An 18,620-nucleotide genomic window follows, 5' to 3' on the forward strand; every position below is an offset into this window, starting at 1 on the left:
CGCGGGCGGCCTAGCCCCGCCCCGGTGACCTTCACGGCCCGGGCGGCGGGCGCAGGCCGGGCGGCGGCGGCGCGATGTTCGTGCAGGAGGAGAAGATTTTCGCGGGCAAGGTGCTGCGGCTGCACATCTGCGCGTCCGACGGCGCCGAGTGGCTGGAGGAGGCGACCGAGGACACCTCGGTGGAGAAGCTCAAGGAGCGCTGCCTCAAGCACGTAAGTCCGGGCCGCGGCCGCCCCCTTCCTTAGCCGCCCCCTTCCCGACCCCCCAACCCTTCTACACCTTCCCGACGCCCTCCCCGGCCCGGCTCCGGGCCGAGCGCTTCACGATCAACTCCTGCCGCAGCCCGAGGAGCTCGGGGCAGGCCGGGAAACTGAGGCAGGAAAGGTGAAGTCGCCGCGCGGAGCAGGGCCTCGTGGTTTTCCATCATTTGTGCTCCCTTTGCGCTTGGGGTGAGGCTCTTGGTTTTTAGCGGGGGCCCGAGGAAGAGGGACCCGCCAAGGAGAAGTGGCTTCCCTTCCCTGCGGGGCGGGCGACCTGGAGCTGTTTACCGCTGGCTGGCATGGGGTCTGGCTCTGGCCCGCTTGAGCCTCTGAGCTGGAGTCCCTGAAATGGGGCCGCTGCCAGACTCGTCCCCGAGCCCCTGCTTTACCGTGGCCTTTGCATCCATTCGGCGGGTGGGTCCAGGAGAAGAGTCTCCTCGCTGAAAAAGCCACTTTTTAACGGTCAGTTCATGTGAAATACCCCTGTATAGTTGGCTCCTTAGCTTGCTAATTTTTGGAAGTAGTTCTTGCTGGCCGTGTCTCTGTAAACTCCTCCACTCAGGCAGGCTGGGACACCTGACTCCCGCTGCCCTTGGCCCGTGCGGTGTTTTCTTGTCAGGGTTTAGGTTAGTCTTCTGGTGCGGATTCCACGTAGTAAATTACACGTTTGTACTGTGGCCAGCGTCCTCTCCAAGGACGAACTTCCAGTTACTGTAGGAACTACGCACGAAGATACTTTTGAGTCACTTGGGAGTGAGGGTCTGTGGAGCTGTTTCGTGACTGGCGAAGGCAGGCAGGCATTCTGGTTTCCAGAGCAGATCCCTTTCTGGAACACGCTGGATGTCAGTTAGGATGCGGTCCTGGCCTCACATCCAGGAGGGGGCCAGTCGGGTGTTTTCGCCATCTAGAAACCCACCGGACAGCAGGCTGGTAGGCTGGGGGCTCCGCGAGCGTGCAGGCTGTTAGAACCAGGCCCTGTTGCTTGTCGAGTCGTGTACATTTATTTAAAAAAAAATTTTTTTTAATGTTATTCATTTTTTTTTTTTTAATGTTTATTTATTTTTGAGACAGAGAGAGACAGAGCATGAACGGGGGAGGGTCAGAGAGAGAGGGAGACACAGAATCCGAAACAGGCTCCAGGCTCTAAGCTGTCAGCACAGAGCCCGACGCGGGGCTCAAACTCACGGACTGCGAGATCGTGACCTGAGCCGAAGTCGGTCGCTTAACCGACTGAGCCACCCAGGCGCCCCAATGTTATTCATTTTTGAGAGGCGGAGAGAGACAGAGTATGAGTGGGGGAGGGGCAGAGAGAGAGGGAGACACAGAATCCGAAGCAGCTCCAGGCTCTGAGCTGTCAGCGCAGAGCCCGACGCCGGGCTCGAAGTCACGAACCACGAGATCATGACCTGAGCCGAAGTCGGACGCTCAACTGGCTGAGTCACCCAGGCGCCCCGAGTCCTGTACGTTTAAAACAAAAGCCAAAAAAACCTCCCCGACTTGCTGTTCCCCCTCCCTCCCCCCAGCCCACCCAGGACAGGAGCTCCTCGAGGGCTGGGTCTGTGTTGACATGTCCAGAGCCAGGCTCTCTGTGCTCCGAACAAACCTGTGGATTAATGGAATAACGGGAAACGGACTGTCAATTCAGAACTGCCCGGACTTGGAGCGACACCTGCTGAGTCAGGCAGGGAGAAGTCGGTGGGTAAATCGGGGTGGCACTTGACTTAACTCACTAATTTACATAGCTATCATAATATTAGTTTATGAAGGGGAACAGGAAGTGAGAGCTGTCAGGCTGATCCGCAGTTGCTTGCTAATGAATTTCAGGAGCTCTTGGGGTTCATTAGGCAGCCAATTTGAATAAGATGCTAATTACCATGTTCCTGATACTTATTATTCCAGTCGGGATTGAGGTGTGTCGTGGGGGATTTTTCTGGCACTCTCCTACTTTAAATTGAGATTTTGTTCCACTCTGCAGTCTCTCCAGGTGTGGGGGAGCCACGTAAATCACGGGACTCGAGAGCTGAGTGGTCGGGAAGTATTCCCCCCTCCGTGCCCGTCCTGTTCTGTAGGCTGGACGCGCCGTCTCTCGAGCCGGTCAGAATGCAGTAGTTAGCGACGGGTATCCTCAAGTTGTGTACTTGAACGTCACCCGGGAAACCATCGCCTGAGTGTCACTGCAGCAGGCAGTGAGGCTCAGCCCGCCCGGGCTTCTGTTTCTCCTTCCCAATCTTCCCCTGGTGCACACTCAGGCTGGCGCAATGTTTCCCTTCCTCCTCGAAGGGGACGCTGTGGGTTCCCCCCCCCCAGTGGTACTCCTGGGAGCGTGTTGCTTTATTAATGAGGAGCGTTCTTACCATAACTCGTAAAGAACCTGATGAGCTCTGTAGCTTTTCTTTTCTTTCCACGTCAGTTGGGGTCTCTTGTGAAATTGTCACTGCGTGACATGGCACCTGTTAATATGGCTATGAGATCACATGACGGTGTGTCTTGGGATGACCCAGGAGGTCACGTCACGTGTAGGAGGAACGGCCTCTTCACCCTTCTGGGGAGGAAGCAGCTTCAGCGGGTGTCAGCGCCCGGCTCCCGTGATGGGCTCCGCTGGGGCCGTCCTGCTGCCGAATCTTCGCTTGCTCGGGGCGTCTGTGCCGAGAACAAAGGAGCAGGATGAAGTCACGGTGTGTGCGGATGACTCACGCTTGTGTTGTGCTCCTGGCACGCCGTGGACAGGCTGCACAGCACAGTCTTCTCAGGGACCACATGAGGGTTGTTTTGGAAAATTGTGTTTCATAGACCGTATTCTGAACTTGTCAGATCAGCTAGCCTGCGAATTTCAGAGTTAGAAGGAGCACACCCAGTATTTCTGGGAGCAGAGCCAGAGTCGAATTCAAGGCAAGTGGGGGGAGGGTGGCATCTGCTCTCATAGATGTAGGAGCGGATCTTGCTGTTGGCTGGGCCCTTCTTTGTGCCCTTCATCCTTGCCCGTCGATGTGAGTGCACAACAGCCCCCCTGAAGCCAGAGTGTTCCGGGTGTTGCCACGACCTTCTCCTGCCTGGACTTCAGTGTCCCCCCACCCCTGCCCCGATGCCACGTTCTGGGGCGCCTGAGGCCCTGGCCAGTGAGTCACAACTGCGTGCCAGTCGGCCAGTCCCCTTCGGCCGCCCAGGAGGGGCCCCACCCGGGGCACCTGCGGCTTGCTTCGGGATCTGTGTGGTGGTCCCGTGCTGAGCGCAAGCCAAGGGCCGAGTGAAGGCTGGTCGTTCTCCTCTCGGGGTTTTGCGGGCTTTTCAGCGGTCAGGGCCCTGTTTCTACTGTCTGCGGACTCGCCTTCTCTCTTCACCGTCTCCCAGCCCCTTCCGTGCGTCTGGAAGACAGAAAAAGTACACAAATCATACTTAGGTTTTTAGGTTTTCAGGTTAGGGTGGACCTGCTGTTTTCATTTTAAAATGTTGCTCCAGATCTTTGCAGACTAGGGAGGCGATTCAGGTGGCCACTGATTGCCAGCAGGGTGTTTTATGTCAAGCCGTGAACCTATTTCAGGAGCACTTACTGGGTTGGTGGACAGATTGCTGCCCTAGGGATCAGATGTTGCGGCCTTTTGTTTGGCTTCCGCCATTGATGAGAATTCTTTGACTTCGTCTGCGCTCTGACTTTTTAGCTAGTAGCCAGTACATTCCCGCTGGGGTTTGAGGGTCAGGTCCCGTATTGTTACCATTATGATTTATTTATTTTCTGTCTTGAAATATATGATTCTTCCCCCCAGTGTGCTCATGGGAGCTTAGAAGACCCCAAAAGTGTGACCCATCACAAATTAATACACGCTGCTTCGGAGAGGGTGCTGAGTGATGCCAAAACAATCTTGGAAGAGAACATCCAAGACCAAGGTAGGGGCCTCACGGGGCAGCGGGGGGAGCCGCGGCACCCGTGGGAACGGGGGACCTGAGAGGCAAAGCACCCTCGACGTCCGCGTCTGCGTTCCAGGCTGGGACCGGCCGAGAACACTGGGTCCACTGAAGGGATTTTATTTTCCCTTTGGTACAACAAAGTACGCATTGTGGGACGTTTGTGACAAACAGCACAGACCGAAATGGAACGGGCAGCATCCATCTGAGAAACCAGCTGTGAACCTCATTTCTAATGCTGTTTCTGAGCAAACCCAGGGTCTGCAGGGCTGCTCCCGGCTGTATCGTGCGGCCGGACCCCAGGGCGCCGGTGTCCCGGGAAGACACTCCTGCTACAGACACGTCCGTCCCGTCGCTTAGGCTTTGCGTCCGAAGCGTGTGGGGAGAAACCTTTGGTTTTCTAGATGTCATTCAAAGGGTGGTTTTAATTCTGGGATTCTCTTAAATAATCCGTTTCGGAAGTACTGTTCCCAGACCTCCGTGGAGTGTGGGGGTCAGGCTGGGGACCAGGCGGGAGCTGCCAGCCTCGCGGCCCGCGGCCCCCCTCCCCCCCGCACGCCCCGGGTTGAGCTCTGAGGGTGGAGACCGGCCCCCCAGCCTCCGAGAGCGGAGCCCGTTGAAACAGGAGCGTTTTGTGAGGTTTCCACCCGTTCTTGGCGCAGTTGTCAGGGCCGTGCTGTGTGTGACCCCCAGCTGGGGTCCCGCCGGGCCAGGGGACCTGCACGCGCGCGGGGGGGCGAAGGGGCTCATGTGAGTACTCGGCTTGGGGGGCACCCGGAGGGCGCCCCTGCTCCTGTGTCCTTGGGTCCTCCGGCGCCCGTTCTGCCATTTCACGGATAAGGGAGGTAACCGGCTTGACAGACGTGTTTCCTTTCTAGATGTCTTACTGTTGATAAAAAAGCGTGCCCCGAGTCCGCTGCCCAAGATGGCCGACGTGTCCACAGAAGAAAAGGTGAGTCTCAGAGTTGGGAATTGGACGTCTTTGTCAGCAGGAGGCCCCCACACTGAAGCCCGCGGCCTGACGCGGTTCTGGATACCGGCCGCTCGCGGACCCAGCGCGTCCCACGGTCACAGTCACGGGGCTTCTCTGTCGTGGCGGAGCCTCTCCTGGTCGCTGGCCGCGTGGCTGGCACTCCGCCCCCCCCGGGCCACCCGTCCGCCCCGATCTCCGGGAGCGCCCTCCTTCCTCTCCCCGGGTGGCCCCCGGAGCACGGGGAAGGGGTGGCGGGCACACACTTGGGCCCCCGTGCCAGGAGCGCAGGCTCGTGCTCGGGAAGTTCCTGGAGAAGCGGGGGGCCTTCCACGCCTGCGCCCAGGTGCAAAACGCTGCTGTTGGAAAGGGGCTGCCGTACCAATTTCACAACTTTTCCTCGCTTATCTTGGGGACAGAGTTTCTTACTCCTGCTCCGAAATGCTAGGGAGGGCGTTCACCCCCGAGAAAGCAGGCCAGACTCCGTGGGCTGTGGGCCTCTGAGCAGTGAGCTATCTCAGGGTCTCCTCTGGGACAGGCGGCACGGGGGGAGGGCCTGGGGGCTTATCTGTGGCCACACCCGGCCACAGCACTGGCATGGAGATGGGCCAGCCGCCCCCCCACCCCCATCTCCGGGAGACAGAACCGGGCCCGCCCCTGCCTGTCCCTGAGAACTGCCTGGGCGGAACGCGGTTCTCCAGTTACAGTGCGAGCCCTTGGTAACCAGTGTAGACGATGGGGTTCCCACCGCCACGGCGGCTCTGGGTAACTTGCGGCTGCGGACCTCACGCGGCAGTTCACCTTGTCTGCGCACGTTTGCAAAACAAAACATCGTAAGACGTTAACGCTCGTTTCTGTGAATTATTATTAATTTTAAGTGAAAGTAACATGCGTTTCCGAAGGCAAATAACGGTACCGGTCTCTCGATAAAAAGCAGCATCTCCCTCTCCCACCGGAGTCACGCACCCTAAAGGCAACATCTTTAACTCATTTCGCTCTTCCTTGAGCGATTCTCTTCCTGATGGATAAACAGCACGCATAATTTATTATTTCTCAGAATATCAGCTTTAGGTTCTTCGGCTTCTTGGTGTTTGGTGTGTTAGATCATAGCCCTGGTTGTTTCCACGCTGGTTGAAGATTTCAGGCTTTCCGTTAGGATTAGTGTATAATGTCGTTTTCTGTTAGGAGTGGAAGGGTACTAAGATTATCCTTTTTTTTTTTTTTTAATGTTTGTTTTTGAGAGAGAGAGAGAGAGAGTATGAGTGAGGGGGGGAGAGAGAGAGAGAGAGAGAGAGAGAGAGAGACAGAACTCAAAGCAGGCTCCAGGCTCTGAGCTGGCAGCACAGAGCCTGACGTGGGGCTTGAACCCACAGACCGTGAGATCATGACCTGAGCTGAAGTCAGACGCTTAACCAACTGAGCCACCCAGGCACCCCTAAGACTATCCTTTTTTATACAACTTTCTCCTGGAACCCACAATTGCCTCCTCCTTTTCTTTTCTTTTCTCTTCTCTTCTCCTTTCTTTTCTTTCTCTCTCTCTTTTTTTTTTTTAACGCTTATTTATTTTTGAGAGAGAGAGAGAGAGAGACAGAGTGCAAGCAGGGGAGGGGCAGAGAGAGAGCGAGACACAGAATCTGAAGCAGGATCCAGGCTCCCAGCTGTCAGCACAGAGCCTGATGTGGGGCTCGAACTCACAAACTGAGATCACGACCTGAGCCGAAGCAGGACGATGCTTAACTGACTGAGCCACCCAGGTGCCCCTCCTTCTTTTGTTTTCTGTAGGGTTATTGCTAAGTTTTTCAAATTCTTTGCCCGGATTAATAAATCTGTCTGAAAACAGGGTCACATGTGTGAGGCCATCTGCCAGCTCCTGCTGTCCTGGAAACGTCCCTCCAGCTCCTTCCAGCCGCGTCCCTCTGCCTCAGTGGCTTCTAGGCTTTCCCATCTCACCCCCTGTGTCCGAGCTTCTGAATCTTGTATATCCGTACACTCTTTGCTGCCGCCTGCCTCATAACCACAGACGACAGCTTGAGACAGCACACAGCTCCCAGGTCTGTGGGTCAGTGGTCCGGGTGGGCTCAGCTGGGCCCTGCCTTAGGCTCTCAGGTCTAAATCAAGGTGCGGCCGGTGTGCGTTCCTCTTTGGAGGCTCTGGGGAAGGGTCTGCTTTGGGTGCGTTCTGGTGGTTGTCGGTTCCTACCGCTAACAGGCCGGGGTCCTGTTTTCTTGCTTGGTCAGTCAGGGCCGCCGCATTCCTTGCCTCACGGTCCCCTGCATCTTCAGAGCCAGTGGCAGAATTTCTCACGCGTTGACTCTCCCTCTGGCCAGAAAGAGCACTTTTCTTTTGAAGGGATTGCCTGATTAGGTCAGGCCCACCAAGGCGGGGGGCATTTCCTTTAAAGTTGAGTATGCTACAGCCTGAGCTTATCCCACCACAAAATCCATCCTACTCACAGCCCCCGGGACTGTGCAGGTGTGATTGCAGGAGTGTGATCTTAGGGCCACATTCGGAGTCCACCTGCAGAATCGATATCTTCCGGCTGACTTGTGTGGCGGAGCCTGGCTTCCCTTAGCATCTGGGAAGGGAAAGGAGTCTTGCGGCCTTGCACTGCAGCGGCCAGTGGCTTCGGTGAGCACCACCTGTGTGCGTGCACTGCGCGATGAAGGTGCTGGGCCCAGTGTCCGGGGTTTCCATGTGGCCGGCAGCGGCTGGTCGGTCCTGACTTGTCCCCGGTCCCTGCTCTGCTTCCTCTCCCCTCCCCTCCCCTCCCCTCCCCCTGGGGTCTTCCAGCACCCCCCACCGCCCAAGGCTCTTGAGGGCTTTGGAAGTTCATGATCTGCGTTGATGCAGATCCCGCCCCCGGCACATAGAGTCAGAGATTCGTGGGTTTTCGTTCCAGAAGTTTTTCTGGATTGTTCTTGGACAGTGCCCTCCCCTCGTTTTCTCTCCCTCTTTCCGGAGTTCCTGTTGGTTGGATGTTGGCGATTTCCTGGACATCTTTCCCTGACTGCTGTGGCCTGTTTATCTGGTGGTGATCTTTTACGTTTCCCAGCGGTGTCTCCTCCGACGGTGATGGCCTCCTGCTGCGCCCCCATCTCCAAGGGTTTTCTGGCGTGAAATCCTTTTCCTCTTGTCGTCTCCTTCACGCTTCCTTACTTCCCCGTTCTCATTCGGGTCTCTGTCCCTCGTGTTGGAGGCTTTCCTCACACCCCGGGGCCTCCTCGGCTGCCGTCTCTCCAAGAGGCACCAGGGGCTCACCGGCTGCTCTCTCTGCCCACGGTCGCGCCTGCTGGTCCACGGTCGTGCCTGTGGGGCGCAGACTCGGCCCTGTTCCCTCCTCCCACGGGGGTGTGTCTCCTGCCGGGGGTCCTTGAAGCCGAGTAGCGCAGGGACTGGGTCTCGTCCACGGTTAGGACAGGGCCCCCTTTTCCGGCTGCTGAGCCCAGGCTGCCTGGCTCCGGGGCTCCCCGGCTCTGCCCTCTCCAAGGCGGTCGCTGGCCGAGCAGGGTGGTAGAGGGCCACTGTTCTTGGCCTCGGCCTCTCACTCCCAACCTGGGCACTTCCCTCGGGCTCTGGCGTCGGCCTGGCCTGGTTTCCGGCTGGACTCCTGCTGCGCGTGCTCGGCTGACCCCCGTCTGTTTTCTGTCTGGGAGGAGCAGTCTCTATGGCTCCGGTTCTCTGTGTTGGAGTCGCTGCCATCTGGTGCGGATGTGCTGTTGCGTCGGGCGCCCCGGCACAGCCACGGTCTCCCTGTGGCCACGAGACACCGTGTCTGCCTTCTCTCCTGCCCTGCCGCCCTCTGGTTATGACGGGCAGGAATCGTGTCCCCAGAGAGCATCACGTCTTCTGTCCCCGAGGACGCGCACAGAACCCGCAGGGACCCTCTGCCGAGGCGAGAGCGGCGCCCGCCCCCTCGGGAAAGGCGCTCTCCCCGCTGGAGCCCGTGTTCCGGCTGATGCGGCCTTGCCTTTTCTTGCTCTCGTGTTCCTTTTGGACTTCCTTTTTCTTTTTAATGTTTGTTCATTTTTGAGAGGGAGAACATGCGCACGTGTGAGGGAGGGGCAGAGAGAGAGGGAGACAACCCCAAGCAGGCTCCTCACGGTCCGCGTAGAGCCCGACGCGGGGCTTGAAGTCACGAACCGCGAGATCCTGACCTGAGCCAAAATCGGGGGTCGGAGGCTTAACCGACTGAGCCCCCCAGGCGCCCTATTCGTTTCAGACTTTCTGATTACTTTTCTGTGTAGAAAAAACAAGAAGAGAAAGCCCCGGATAGAGAAGCTATATTCCGGGCCACCGCCAACCTGCCCTCCTACAACATGGACCGGGCCGAGGTCCAGACCAACATCAGAGACGTGAGTGCCCGCCATGGGCCACGCCACGTGCTCCTCACGCCTGCGTGGGGGCCGTGCTTGGGGAGGTGGGGGGAGGGACAAACAGGAGCTCTGTGTGCGTTTTTGCAGCTTCTCCGTAGACCTTAAACGATTTCAAAACAAAAAGGTTAAGAAGACATTGGAAAGTGGGACCGCAAAGGTAGATGCTACTGGAAACTACTAGGGTTTTGCCCGAAGTTTGGTGAAAACTGGTAGAGAGAAATCTGGACCCTTAGTGATTTTGGATGCGAAGTCCTGAGCTAGAAAAGCAGGGTGTGTCCGGTCTCCCATGGAGCGGTCCCAGGAGGGTGCACCGTGCCCCGCGGACTGGGACCGCGTGGCCACCCGCTCCGAGAGTGCCACCACGGCCCTGCTCACCTCAGCAGCAGAGTGCGCCATCGCACTCTGCACGCCTGCCCCGGCCCGCACGCGGTTTGCCCCGTGCGTGTCCTCCCTGCGGCGTCGGAGGCCCGTCGTGGGAACGAGTGGTGGCCAGCCCCTGTGTCGCCCGTGGGACCGGGGACCCACCCCTAGAGGGTTCTGATCGAGTTCCCAGCAGTCTTCTTCCTGGTGAGAGCCCGAGGCCTGTGCGGGGGGCCCGGCGGGTCAGGCTGCTCTCTTCCCCTTCCGTGCCGGGTGCTTTCTGCGTCGGCCCAGGGGCTGAGCGGTGTCGCCCGTCCGACGCCTCCCTACCGGGCACAGAGTCCTGCCAGTCTGGTCTCCCCCGCCTCTGCCTCCCGTTGGTGTCCGTGTCGCGGAAGTGGCAGCAGCATAGTCGGGACTGGGATGTGGGGTCTAGGGCCCAGGAGCGTGGTTACACCTCCAGGCGGGTCTCGGGCACGTGAAGCAGTTAAGAGCCTTTTCCTCCTTTCCTGCAGTTCCAGACGGAACTCCGGAAGATCCTGGTGTCTCTCATCGAGGTGGCACAGAAGTTGTTAGCGCTGAACCCGGATGCGGTCGAGCTGTTCAAGAAGGCGAACGGTACGAGCAAGCCCGGGTTGGCCGCGATCCTGCGCTTGGACCCGCCGTGGGCCCCGCGGCGCCCGTTCACTGGCCACGGCCCCCGGGGTCACACGGGGGGACGAAGAATGCTTTATGTTTGTGCTTCCGGTTGACGCGGGCTCCTGTCCACACGGGTGCCGGCCGAGGCACCGTGTGGATTTGCTGAGGATTCGGGGGGTCGGCACGCACCTGGGACCCCGGGCCCCTCGCGCTGGCCCGGCCCTCACGGGTCGCCCCGTCTCTCGCCCACAGCGATGCTGGACGAAGAGGAGGACGGGCGAGTGGACGAGGCAGCCCTGCGGCAGCTCACGGAGATGGGCTTCCCGGAGACCAGGGCCGCCAAGGCCCTGCGGCTGAACCAGTACGTGTGGGCCACCTCCTCCCCTTGCTGCCGATGCTGTGGGTTCCCCTGGGGTGATGTCCTCCGTCCCAAACTCTCTGATTGAACCGTTTCTGATAGATGTGAGTTTTTAAAGAGAAATCCTGCACGCACATCCCCGAGGTAAGCTAGTGGGGCACCTCCATTGTCTCAGGACAGTGTGATGTGTCCACCCAGGGTGGCCGGGTCCTCCCGGGCCATCGTTGCCAGCGCTGCGTGGAAGCCTGCCTGTGGCAGGGACGTGGCGGCCCGGAGCCGTGTCCTCTTAAGCAGCCTCCTACGCCTGCCCCGCCGCAGCCACTTGCCTTTGCGTCCACACTCAGCTCTGAAACGAGCGCCTTGACAGCCAGAGGACGGTCGGGGGGGCTCTGCTCTTGGCCTTGGACCTAAGAGTGTCACGTTCTTCATGAGCTTATGGCCCTTGCTTAGTGAATGGGTCTCTGTGCTGTGGCCGGGGTCTTAGGGGGTTTCGGGGCCAGGGCCACGGCCTCTCCCAAGGGGTCCCCAGCTCCTGCCGGAGAAGTCACTAAAGCCAGAGAGCCTTCCGTGGGATGTGAAGGAGGTGGGAGGCCCTCAGTGATTGGCCTGGGCCATCTGGAAAGTCTCTTGTCACCTTTCAGCATGTCGGTGCCTCAGGCCATGGAGTGGTTGATCGAACACGCAGAAGACCCGACCATCGACACGCCTCTTCCGGGCCAGGCCTCTCCGGGAGGGGCGGAGGCCGCCCCCGAGGCTGCCTCCGAGGCGGCCGGGACTAGCACAGGAGACGAGGAGCCCAGAGATGAGCTAACGGAGATCTTCAAGAAGATCCGGAGGAAAAGGGAGTTCCGGGCCGACGCTCGGGTACGTGCTCCGGGGCCTGGACACCGCCCGGCGGGGTTGGCGTTTGTCCACGTGAGGCTGCGCCATGTGGAGGAAGCTGGACCTGGTGAGGGGCTTGTCGTCAGGCCCAGGTTTGGTTTTCACTTGTCCTCACGTGAATCCAGGTGGCTGTTTTTCCTCCACATATTCATTTGTCACCTGAAAACTCACGATGGTCCTGTCCACGATCCTGCCGTGAGTGAGCCGTGGGCTTGGGCGGGGACGCTGCCCGGAGACCAGAGGCTGGGGCGCCGCAGGACTGTGGACGGGGAGGTGGTCAGGCTCTGACCACCTGGTCGTGGTGTCTGCGGGATGTCAGGACCCGAGGCCTGGGCCGTCTCGGGCTGCACTTGGCCGGCTGACGTTTGTGTCTGGTGTGGCTGCCCTCCACTGTCGCCTCCTCCTGCGCGCTTCTGCGGCTCCCTGTTCTCCACTGTTCGGTCGTTTGACCAGGGTCGTGATTTCCCCTTGGATGTTTTCTGTGCTTTAAGACTGCGGTTTTCTTTCAGATTATAGATGGGTCATTTCGAGGTGTTAGGGCTCTGAGTCCGTGAGTTCCTGACTTGGCTTGGGGTGCCGTGTCGTCCGTGGGGGCTCACCCGCGGGCTTGTGGGATGCCCACCCTAGCCTATCCTGCACCTGTTTCCCTGGGTCGAGCGGCACCTCCCACCAGGGGCCCGGTTCGCGCTGACAGCACATGGTGTGAGCCCTGCCTGGCTCTGGGGGCCGACCGCTCCCCGCACGGCGGCCGGTGCTGTTCTGGCTCCTCTTCCCTCTGGGGGTGCAGACCCCTTCCAGGGTGCTGGGTTTAGGTACAGACCCCTTCCAGGGTGCTGGGTTTAAGTACAGATCCCTTCCAGGGTGCCGGCTATAAGCTCCAGCTCGTCCTCTCACGTGGACCCAAGGCCCACATCCTGTCTGCGTGTGCACGTTAGACCCTGACCCCCAGGCCCTGCTAATGCCTCCTGCCCCCTCCCCGGCTAGTTTGCTGTTCTGTCTGCTTTCTTGTGAGCTCAGCTACAGCTGAGCCCGTAGCTGGTGTTTCTAGAGCCTGGTCTGGGCGCCGGGCTGAGCCCCATGGGAGGGGAGGCCGTGTTCCTGGAGGGTGCTCTGTGCTCCTCTGGGCTCCGGACTTCCCTGGAGGGTGGTCTCACGTTGTCCTCGTCGGGCACACCACTGCTCAGCCGGTGGTCTTTGCTGCCCTCTCAGCCTCGTGACGCTGAGTGACACCTGAGGTGCTCTTCTCCCAAGACGCATGCCTGTGCCAGGCCTTCCTGTCCCCTCTTTGTGGTAGAGGTTCTGTGACGATTGTTGCAAAAGGCTGTCGAGGCTGACCCAGGACATCATCGTCTCCCACCCTTTGGTTCCACACCATTTGAAAGAATAGTCTGGAAGGACGGGAGTGTTAGTGTGGCTCCCAGGAGGTCTGGATCAGGGAGCAGGGCTTGGACTTGAGACCAAGACGGACTTTTCGCGGTCTCTTCCCCTCCCCCCACGCCAACGCCAGCTGCGGGGGGGACAGTGCGTGCAGTGCGTGGGGCAGGCAGAGCCGGGTCTTGGGGCCTGTGAGCGCGTGGACCCCTGGCAGGCGGGCTGGGGGCGTGACCCCAGAGTCCCCGTGCGGAAGGACTGGGCCATGGTTTCTCTAGGCTGAGCTGGGAGTGAGTGAAAGGAGAGGAAGGTTTTTATTGACATTCACAGGAAGATCTCCGTGTGCTTGAATTTAGTGGGAGGTCCCGGTGATTTTATGTGACCCGGGGGTCAGCTACCACATGGTGCGTTCTTCTCCTAGGATTTGCGGGGGGACCCCCACCCCCGCCAGCCCTGGGGTTAGGAGCTGCTTCGGGAAAGGAGAGGAAGTGGGTCATCGCACAGATGCTTTCTCGTGAGCTCAGTGGACACCGTTGGGCCCCAGTGAAGCATCTTTCTGGCTGCCGCCCCGGCTGACTTCCTTTCCCGCCGGGTGCTCTCTGAGACACCTGTCGGGCCGGTGCAGCCTGGGCATGGCCGCCAGCACCCACACCCGGGTGTGTGCGAGGTAGAGTGGTTAACACAGAAAAGTGTGCCAGGAAGAAGACGGGGACCCAGTTCACAAGAGTGTGGTTTGATCTCCAGGCAGTTAACTTGATGAAATCTTTTACTTTTTTTTTACCCCCCAAATTGACCCTTTTAAAGATTGCACAATAAAAGTCAAGGGTAAAGCGAAGGATGTAACGTGTTCTGTGGTTTTTGTCCTGAAATCGTACATCTCTCATCCCCAGGATGTTGAACGTTGGGTCGTCGTTCCCTCTGAGAATTCTCAAACGTTTATGTTTACAGTTTATGTTTTGTTAAATGTAAGATGTTTGAAGTTAATTTTAGTGTCATTTTTTAAAGGATAAAACGTGCAGAAACCTCCTATTTCCCGCAAGCGAGCAGGATGTTTTTCTCCCCACCTCAGTCGGGTTTGCTTCCCTCATGGTCTCTCCCTCCCCCTTTCGTTCTGGGGACCGGGGCCCCTGCAGAGAGCTCACGTGCTGGTGGAGACCTTTCTGGCCACACATGGGGACAGACCTAAAAGGGTCTGATGCTGGCGTGGCCTGCCCGTGGCATGTTGCTCAGCAGGCTTCCCAGTGTGGATCCGGGCCACACGGCCCGGCTCCCTGGTCCTCGGCGAGCGCGCACTGAGTGGCCTGTGGGTTCTCCTTCAGGCCGTCATTTCCCTGATGGAGATGGGATTCGACGAGAAGGAAGTGATAGACGCCCTCAGAGTGAACAACAACCAGCAGAACGCCGCCGTGAGTACCGCCACGCGTCCTTGTGCCAGCGACGCTCTCCCCTCGCCCGTGTCACGTGCATCAGGCTCCTGTCTCAGGCGGTCCGTTCTTTCCGAGGGAGACGAGAGGGTAGATGGTGTCACAGTATAACATGTTTTGCATACTGAGAAAGTTCTGGGCCTTGTTTTTCTTTTCTCTGTTTCTTTCTTTCTTCTTTATTTTTTTAAGTTTGCACGTTAATTTTGAGAGAGAGAGCGAGCGAGCAGGGGAGGGGCAGAGAGAGATGTAGAGAGAGAATCCCAGGCAGGCTTCATGCTGTCAGCACAGAGCCCGACATGGGGAACGAACCCACGAAGCTGCGAGATCATGACCTGAGCAGAAACCAAGAGTCAGACGCTTAACTGACTGAGCCCCCCAGGCGCCCCGGGATCTGTCTTTGTACGACCGCGTGCGTTCCTTGGCACGCACGTGAGTCGTTAGTTGGCTGAGCTGACCTGGGACAGGTCCCAGGCTGTGGACCCATGACAGCTGCCTGAGGAGGGCGTGGTGGTGGGGCGGGGACTTCCCGGGGATGCAGCCTGGGGGTTCCGTGCCTCTCTTCATTCTCCTCCCAGCGCCCTGTGCGGGTCCTGCCGAGAAGTCCCAGGCACGTTTGTCTGAACCACCGTGCTGGGATCTGCCGGCCGTGCCGACATCGGAGCCCCCGGCCTGGGCCCCTCCCCGGGGGCAGCCGCTGCCGGTGGGGGCTCAGGAGCGACTAACGTGTATGTGACTTTTGCGTCCGCAGTGCGAGTGGCTGCTGGGAGACCGGAAGCCCTCCCCCGAGGAGCTGGACAAGGGCATTGACCCCGACAGCCCCCTCTTTCAAGCCATCCTGGATAATCCAGTGGTGCAGCTGGGCCTGACCAACCCTAAAACGTTACTAGGTACGTGGGCTTCCCCAGGGGTGGGCCCCGCCACATCGCGTGGATTTCACCGAGTGACACCGATGTCCCTGTCACCTTCGGGGAGCTCCTGCCTGAGTCACGGTGGGGCCCAGCGGCCGGGCTGCGGCCGTGGTGTGGCGGCCTCCCGTGCAGACGACTTGGACGAGCTGTGGGCACCAGAGTGGCCCGTCCAGGTTGAGGAGAGCGTGGGCAGCGCCCCGCGGGCCGGGGCCAGGTGTGCGGGAGACACTGGCCTCTGCTCTTTCTGGTCGCGAGGGCTTTCTCTGGCCCTCCGTCTGACCGTGAAACAGCCTGCGTCCGGAAGCACGTATGGTTTTTGTGACTCGCAGAATAGTAACGAAACTAAGAACCACACATCCTTTTGGCTTCAGAGGATGGGATGGAAAGAGCCTGGGGATGCCCGGTGGCCGGGTCGGTTAAGCCTCTGACTCTTGATTTCTGCTCAGGCCATGATCCCAGTTCGAGAGTTCGAGCCCCACGTCGCAGCACAGAACCTGCTTGGGATTCTCCCTCTCTCTGCCCCTCCCCCACTTGTTCTCTTTCTCGCTTTCCCTCTCTCTCAAATCAGTAAACTGAAAAGGCACCACCAACAGTGTGGAATTCTGGGCCCTGCGGGTCCTCCGGTCCCCTCCCCCACCCCAGGAGCGGGCCTTCATCATCCCGTGGGCCCCTCGGGGCAGCGTGCCTGTGTCTGTGCCCCGAGCCCCACCCCCCTGTCACCCGCGTCTGCCAGCTGCTTTGATGTCACCTCCACCTTGGGGCTTGGTCAGGGCTCATCCTGTGTCCACACCTTGCCTTTGTCTTGTCGCATGTGCAGACGTCCTGTTCGCGCTTCTGTTCTGGACAGGTGTTTCTTTTGGACGTTGGCAGGTGCGAGTCTGGTAGGAGACCGTCCTTGCTCTGATAGATGTCCGTCCTTGCCGTCTGTCCCAGCCAGCCCCTGGGGCCCCGCGCCGTTTACCCCTGTCCCCAGGACGGCTCTAGGTGCCAGGAGGCGGCGGGTGGGGTGCCCAGCACGTTCACGGAGCAGCCGGTCCTTCCTCACTGACCCCACGCTGTGTGCTTCCTCGAGCTGGCCTGGACGCGCTGCCGTCCTTCTGGGCTCCCTGTCCGATACTTGCGACTGGTTTCCGGAGGGTGCCCATCAGGGGTCCCCTGGTGGTTTTAAGGGCTGGGACGGCTGTCAGGTCACACAAGCAAGTGACCAAGTCAGACTTCCTTGCTACTCCGCGGTCCCGTATGGCCCTGAAGCGCCATGAGCAGACAGGGTGAGTGCGCTCCCCGAGGCTGGTGCACGTGGGGCCGCTCCACACTTCCGCGTGTGCTGACGGGTGAGGCCGGAGGGAGGACGGCACCTTCCAGACGTGCGTGACGCCTGCAGCTTGTGAGCTCACACGGCCAGGGTTTGCGGGCGACAGCGTGTGCTGGGAGACCCCTTCTGTCAGATGTTATTTGTAAGTCGTTTCTACACCCTACGTGGGGCTCGAACCACAACCCTGGGATGAGGGGTTCCTGCTGAGCTGCCCAGGCGCCCCTTGCTCACATTTTTAATGTTCGGGTTTTTTTGTTGTTCTTTTAAAAATGTCCTAAATGTTGATATTTGTTTTGAGAGAGAGTGCGTGTGTGAACAGGGGAGAGGCAGGGAGAGGGGGAGACGCAGAATCCCAAGCAGGCTCCAGGCTGTCAGCACAGAGCCTGACACGGGGCTCAAACTCACAAACCGGGAGATCATGACCTGAGTCAAAGTCAAGTCGGACACTTAACCGACTGAGCCGCACAGGTGGCCCCGCGTCCGGTTTTTTTAAGTCCTTTCCTGAACACTGAACATTCTCATTTTCCCAATCAGATATCGTTAAATTTGCAACAGTGTTTTTATGTCTTTTCTGCATCTGATTATTTTGCCAGGATAGGGTTGGAATCGGAATTACTGAGTCATAGGCTGCGACTATTTTTAAGATCGCAGATAGCCGTTGCCAGATTGCTTTCCAGAATCGGTGCGCCAGCAAGCACACGGGCACGCCGCCTGCCCGCCCAGGGCTGGAGACGCGGGTGCCCCGGTGGGCTGAGCAGATCAGACGTTGCCAGGGGGTTGTTGGGGAGGGGTGACCCGGATACTCACGGCTCACCCTTCAGAGGCCGGTTGAGAGGCAAGTCCGTGGTACTTGACCGCGTGCCGAGAGCTGCGTCTCAGCCGGCCTTGCCGTGTTCTCCCCGCAGCGTTTGAGGACATGCTGGAAAACCCACTGAACAGCACCCAGTGGATGAACGACCCGGAGACGGGGCCGGTCATGCTGCAGATCTCCAGGATCTTCCAGACCCTGAACCGCACGTAGGCGCAAGTGCGGCCGCTCCCCTGCACGGCTCCAGCACCTGTCCGGGAGCCGGGGCGGCCCCAGCCACGGCCCTCTTCTACCCGCCAGCCTGCCAGCCAGCCGCGGAAGAGTGTGGAGACCCCCTCGGTGCCAGTGCCGCAGGCTGGGGGGGGAGGGGGAGGCTCGCCGGACCCCGCCCTCTGCACCCCACCCCGGGTCGTCAGGGCTCGGGGGCCCTTCTCCGGCTTTGATCTTCTGCTTAGACACCCGTGTGATGGCAGCGTGCACGGCCGGCCGCATCTCCAGCCTCCAACAGTGTTTACAGGCGTGGATGCCCCGGGAGGCGTCCCCTCCCTCCACAGTGTCCCTCTGGGCTCTGGACACGCTCTTTGACCCGACCCGCAGGTGCTGCTTGTCACTTGGGAGAAGGCATGTTTCAACCCAAAGTGTGAAGTCAGTGCTAACTTACGTAGAGGAAATCACAGATGATTTTTCTTTAATAAATGAATTCCCTTTTTGCTATTGTCCTAGTGTGACTTTAGCGCCGGAGAGGGGCTTGTGCGCTCCCGACAAGGCACGCCCGCCGCGCCTGTCCCGCTCCGGGCAGTCGCTGCCCCCTCGGCGTGGCGGGCTGCCCGGGCTCGCATCCTGGGGGCAGAACGGCGGTTCCGACTGGAGCGGACGGTCTGTATGGGCCCGGCGAGCGCTCCCAGGCCTCCGAGGGCGGACCGGATGCCAGTGGGGCTGCCTTTCCTTTGTAAACGTTACTCGCGTTGCAAAATGAGAAGATGGGTTAGCGCTTTGCTTTTTTTTTCAGTGCTGCGCGTTACTTACCGCTTGACGCCTTTTTCAGATGTTTTTCT

The 18,620-nt window shown here is 59.3% G+C and overlaps 1 protein-coding gene across 1 annotated transcript; it reads left to right on the forward strand.

Annotated features, from left to right (window-relative positions):
* The first annotated feature begins 6 nt into the window (after positions 1 to 6).
* UBAC1 (UBA domain containing 1) lies at positions 7 to 18,274 on the forward strand. The gene is made up of 10 exons (XM_049631665.1): positions 7 to 212; positions 4,022 to 4,142; positions 5,039 to 5,112; positions 9,375 to 9,482; positions 10,379 to 10,481; positions 10,755 to 10,863; positions 11,502 to 11,724; positions 14,433 to 14,519; positions 15,286 to 15,424; positions 17,663 to 18,274. Exons 1-10 carry the CDS (start codon positions 75 to 77, stop codon positions 17,776 to 17,778), a joined length of 1,218 nt encoding a protein of 405 aa, XP_049487622.1. The 5' UTR covers positions 7 to 74; the 3' UTR covers positions 17,779 to 18,274.
* The last annotated feature ends 346 nt before the right edge of the window (positions 18,275 to 18,620 follow it).

This window comes from Panthera uncia, chromosome D4 (assembly GCF_023721935.1).
Source record: "Panthera uncia isolate 11264 chromosome D4, Puncia_PCG_1.0, whole genome shotgun sequence".
In the NCBI taxonomy this organism is placed as follows: Eukaryota; Metazoa; Chordata; class Mammalia; order Carnivora; family Felidae; genus Panthera; species Panthera uncia.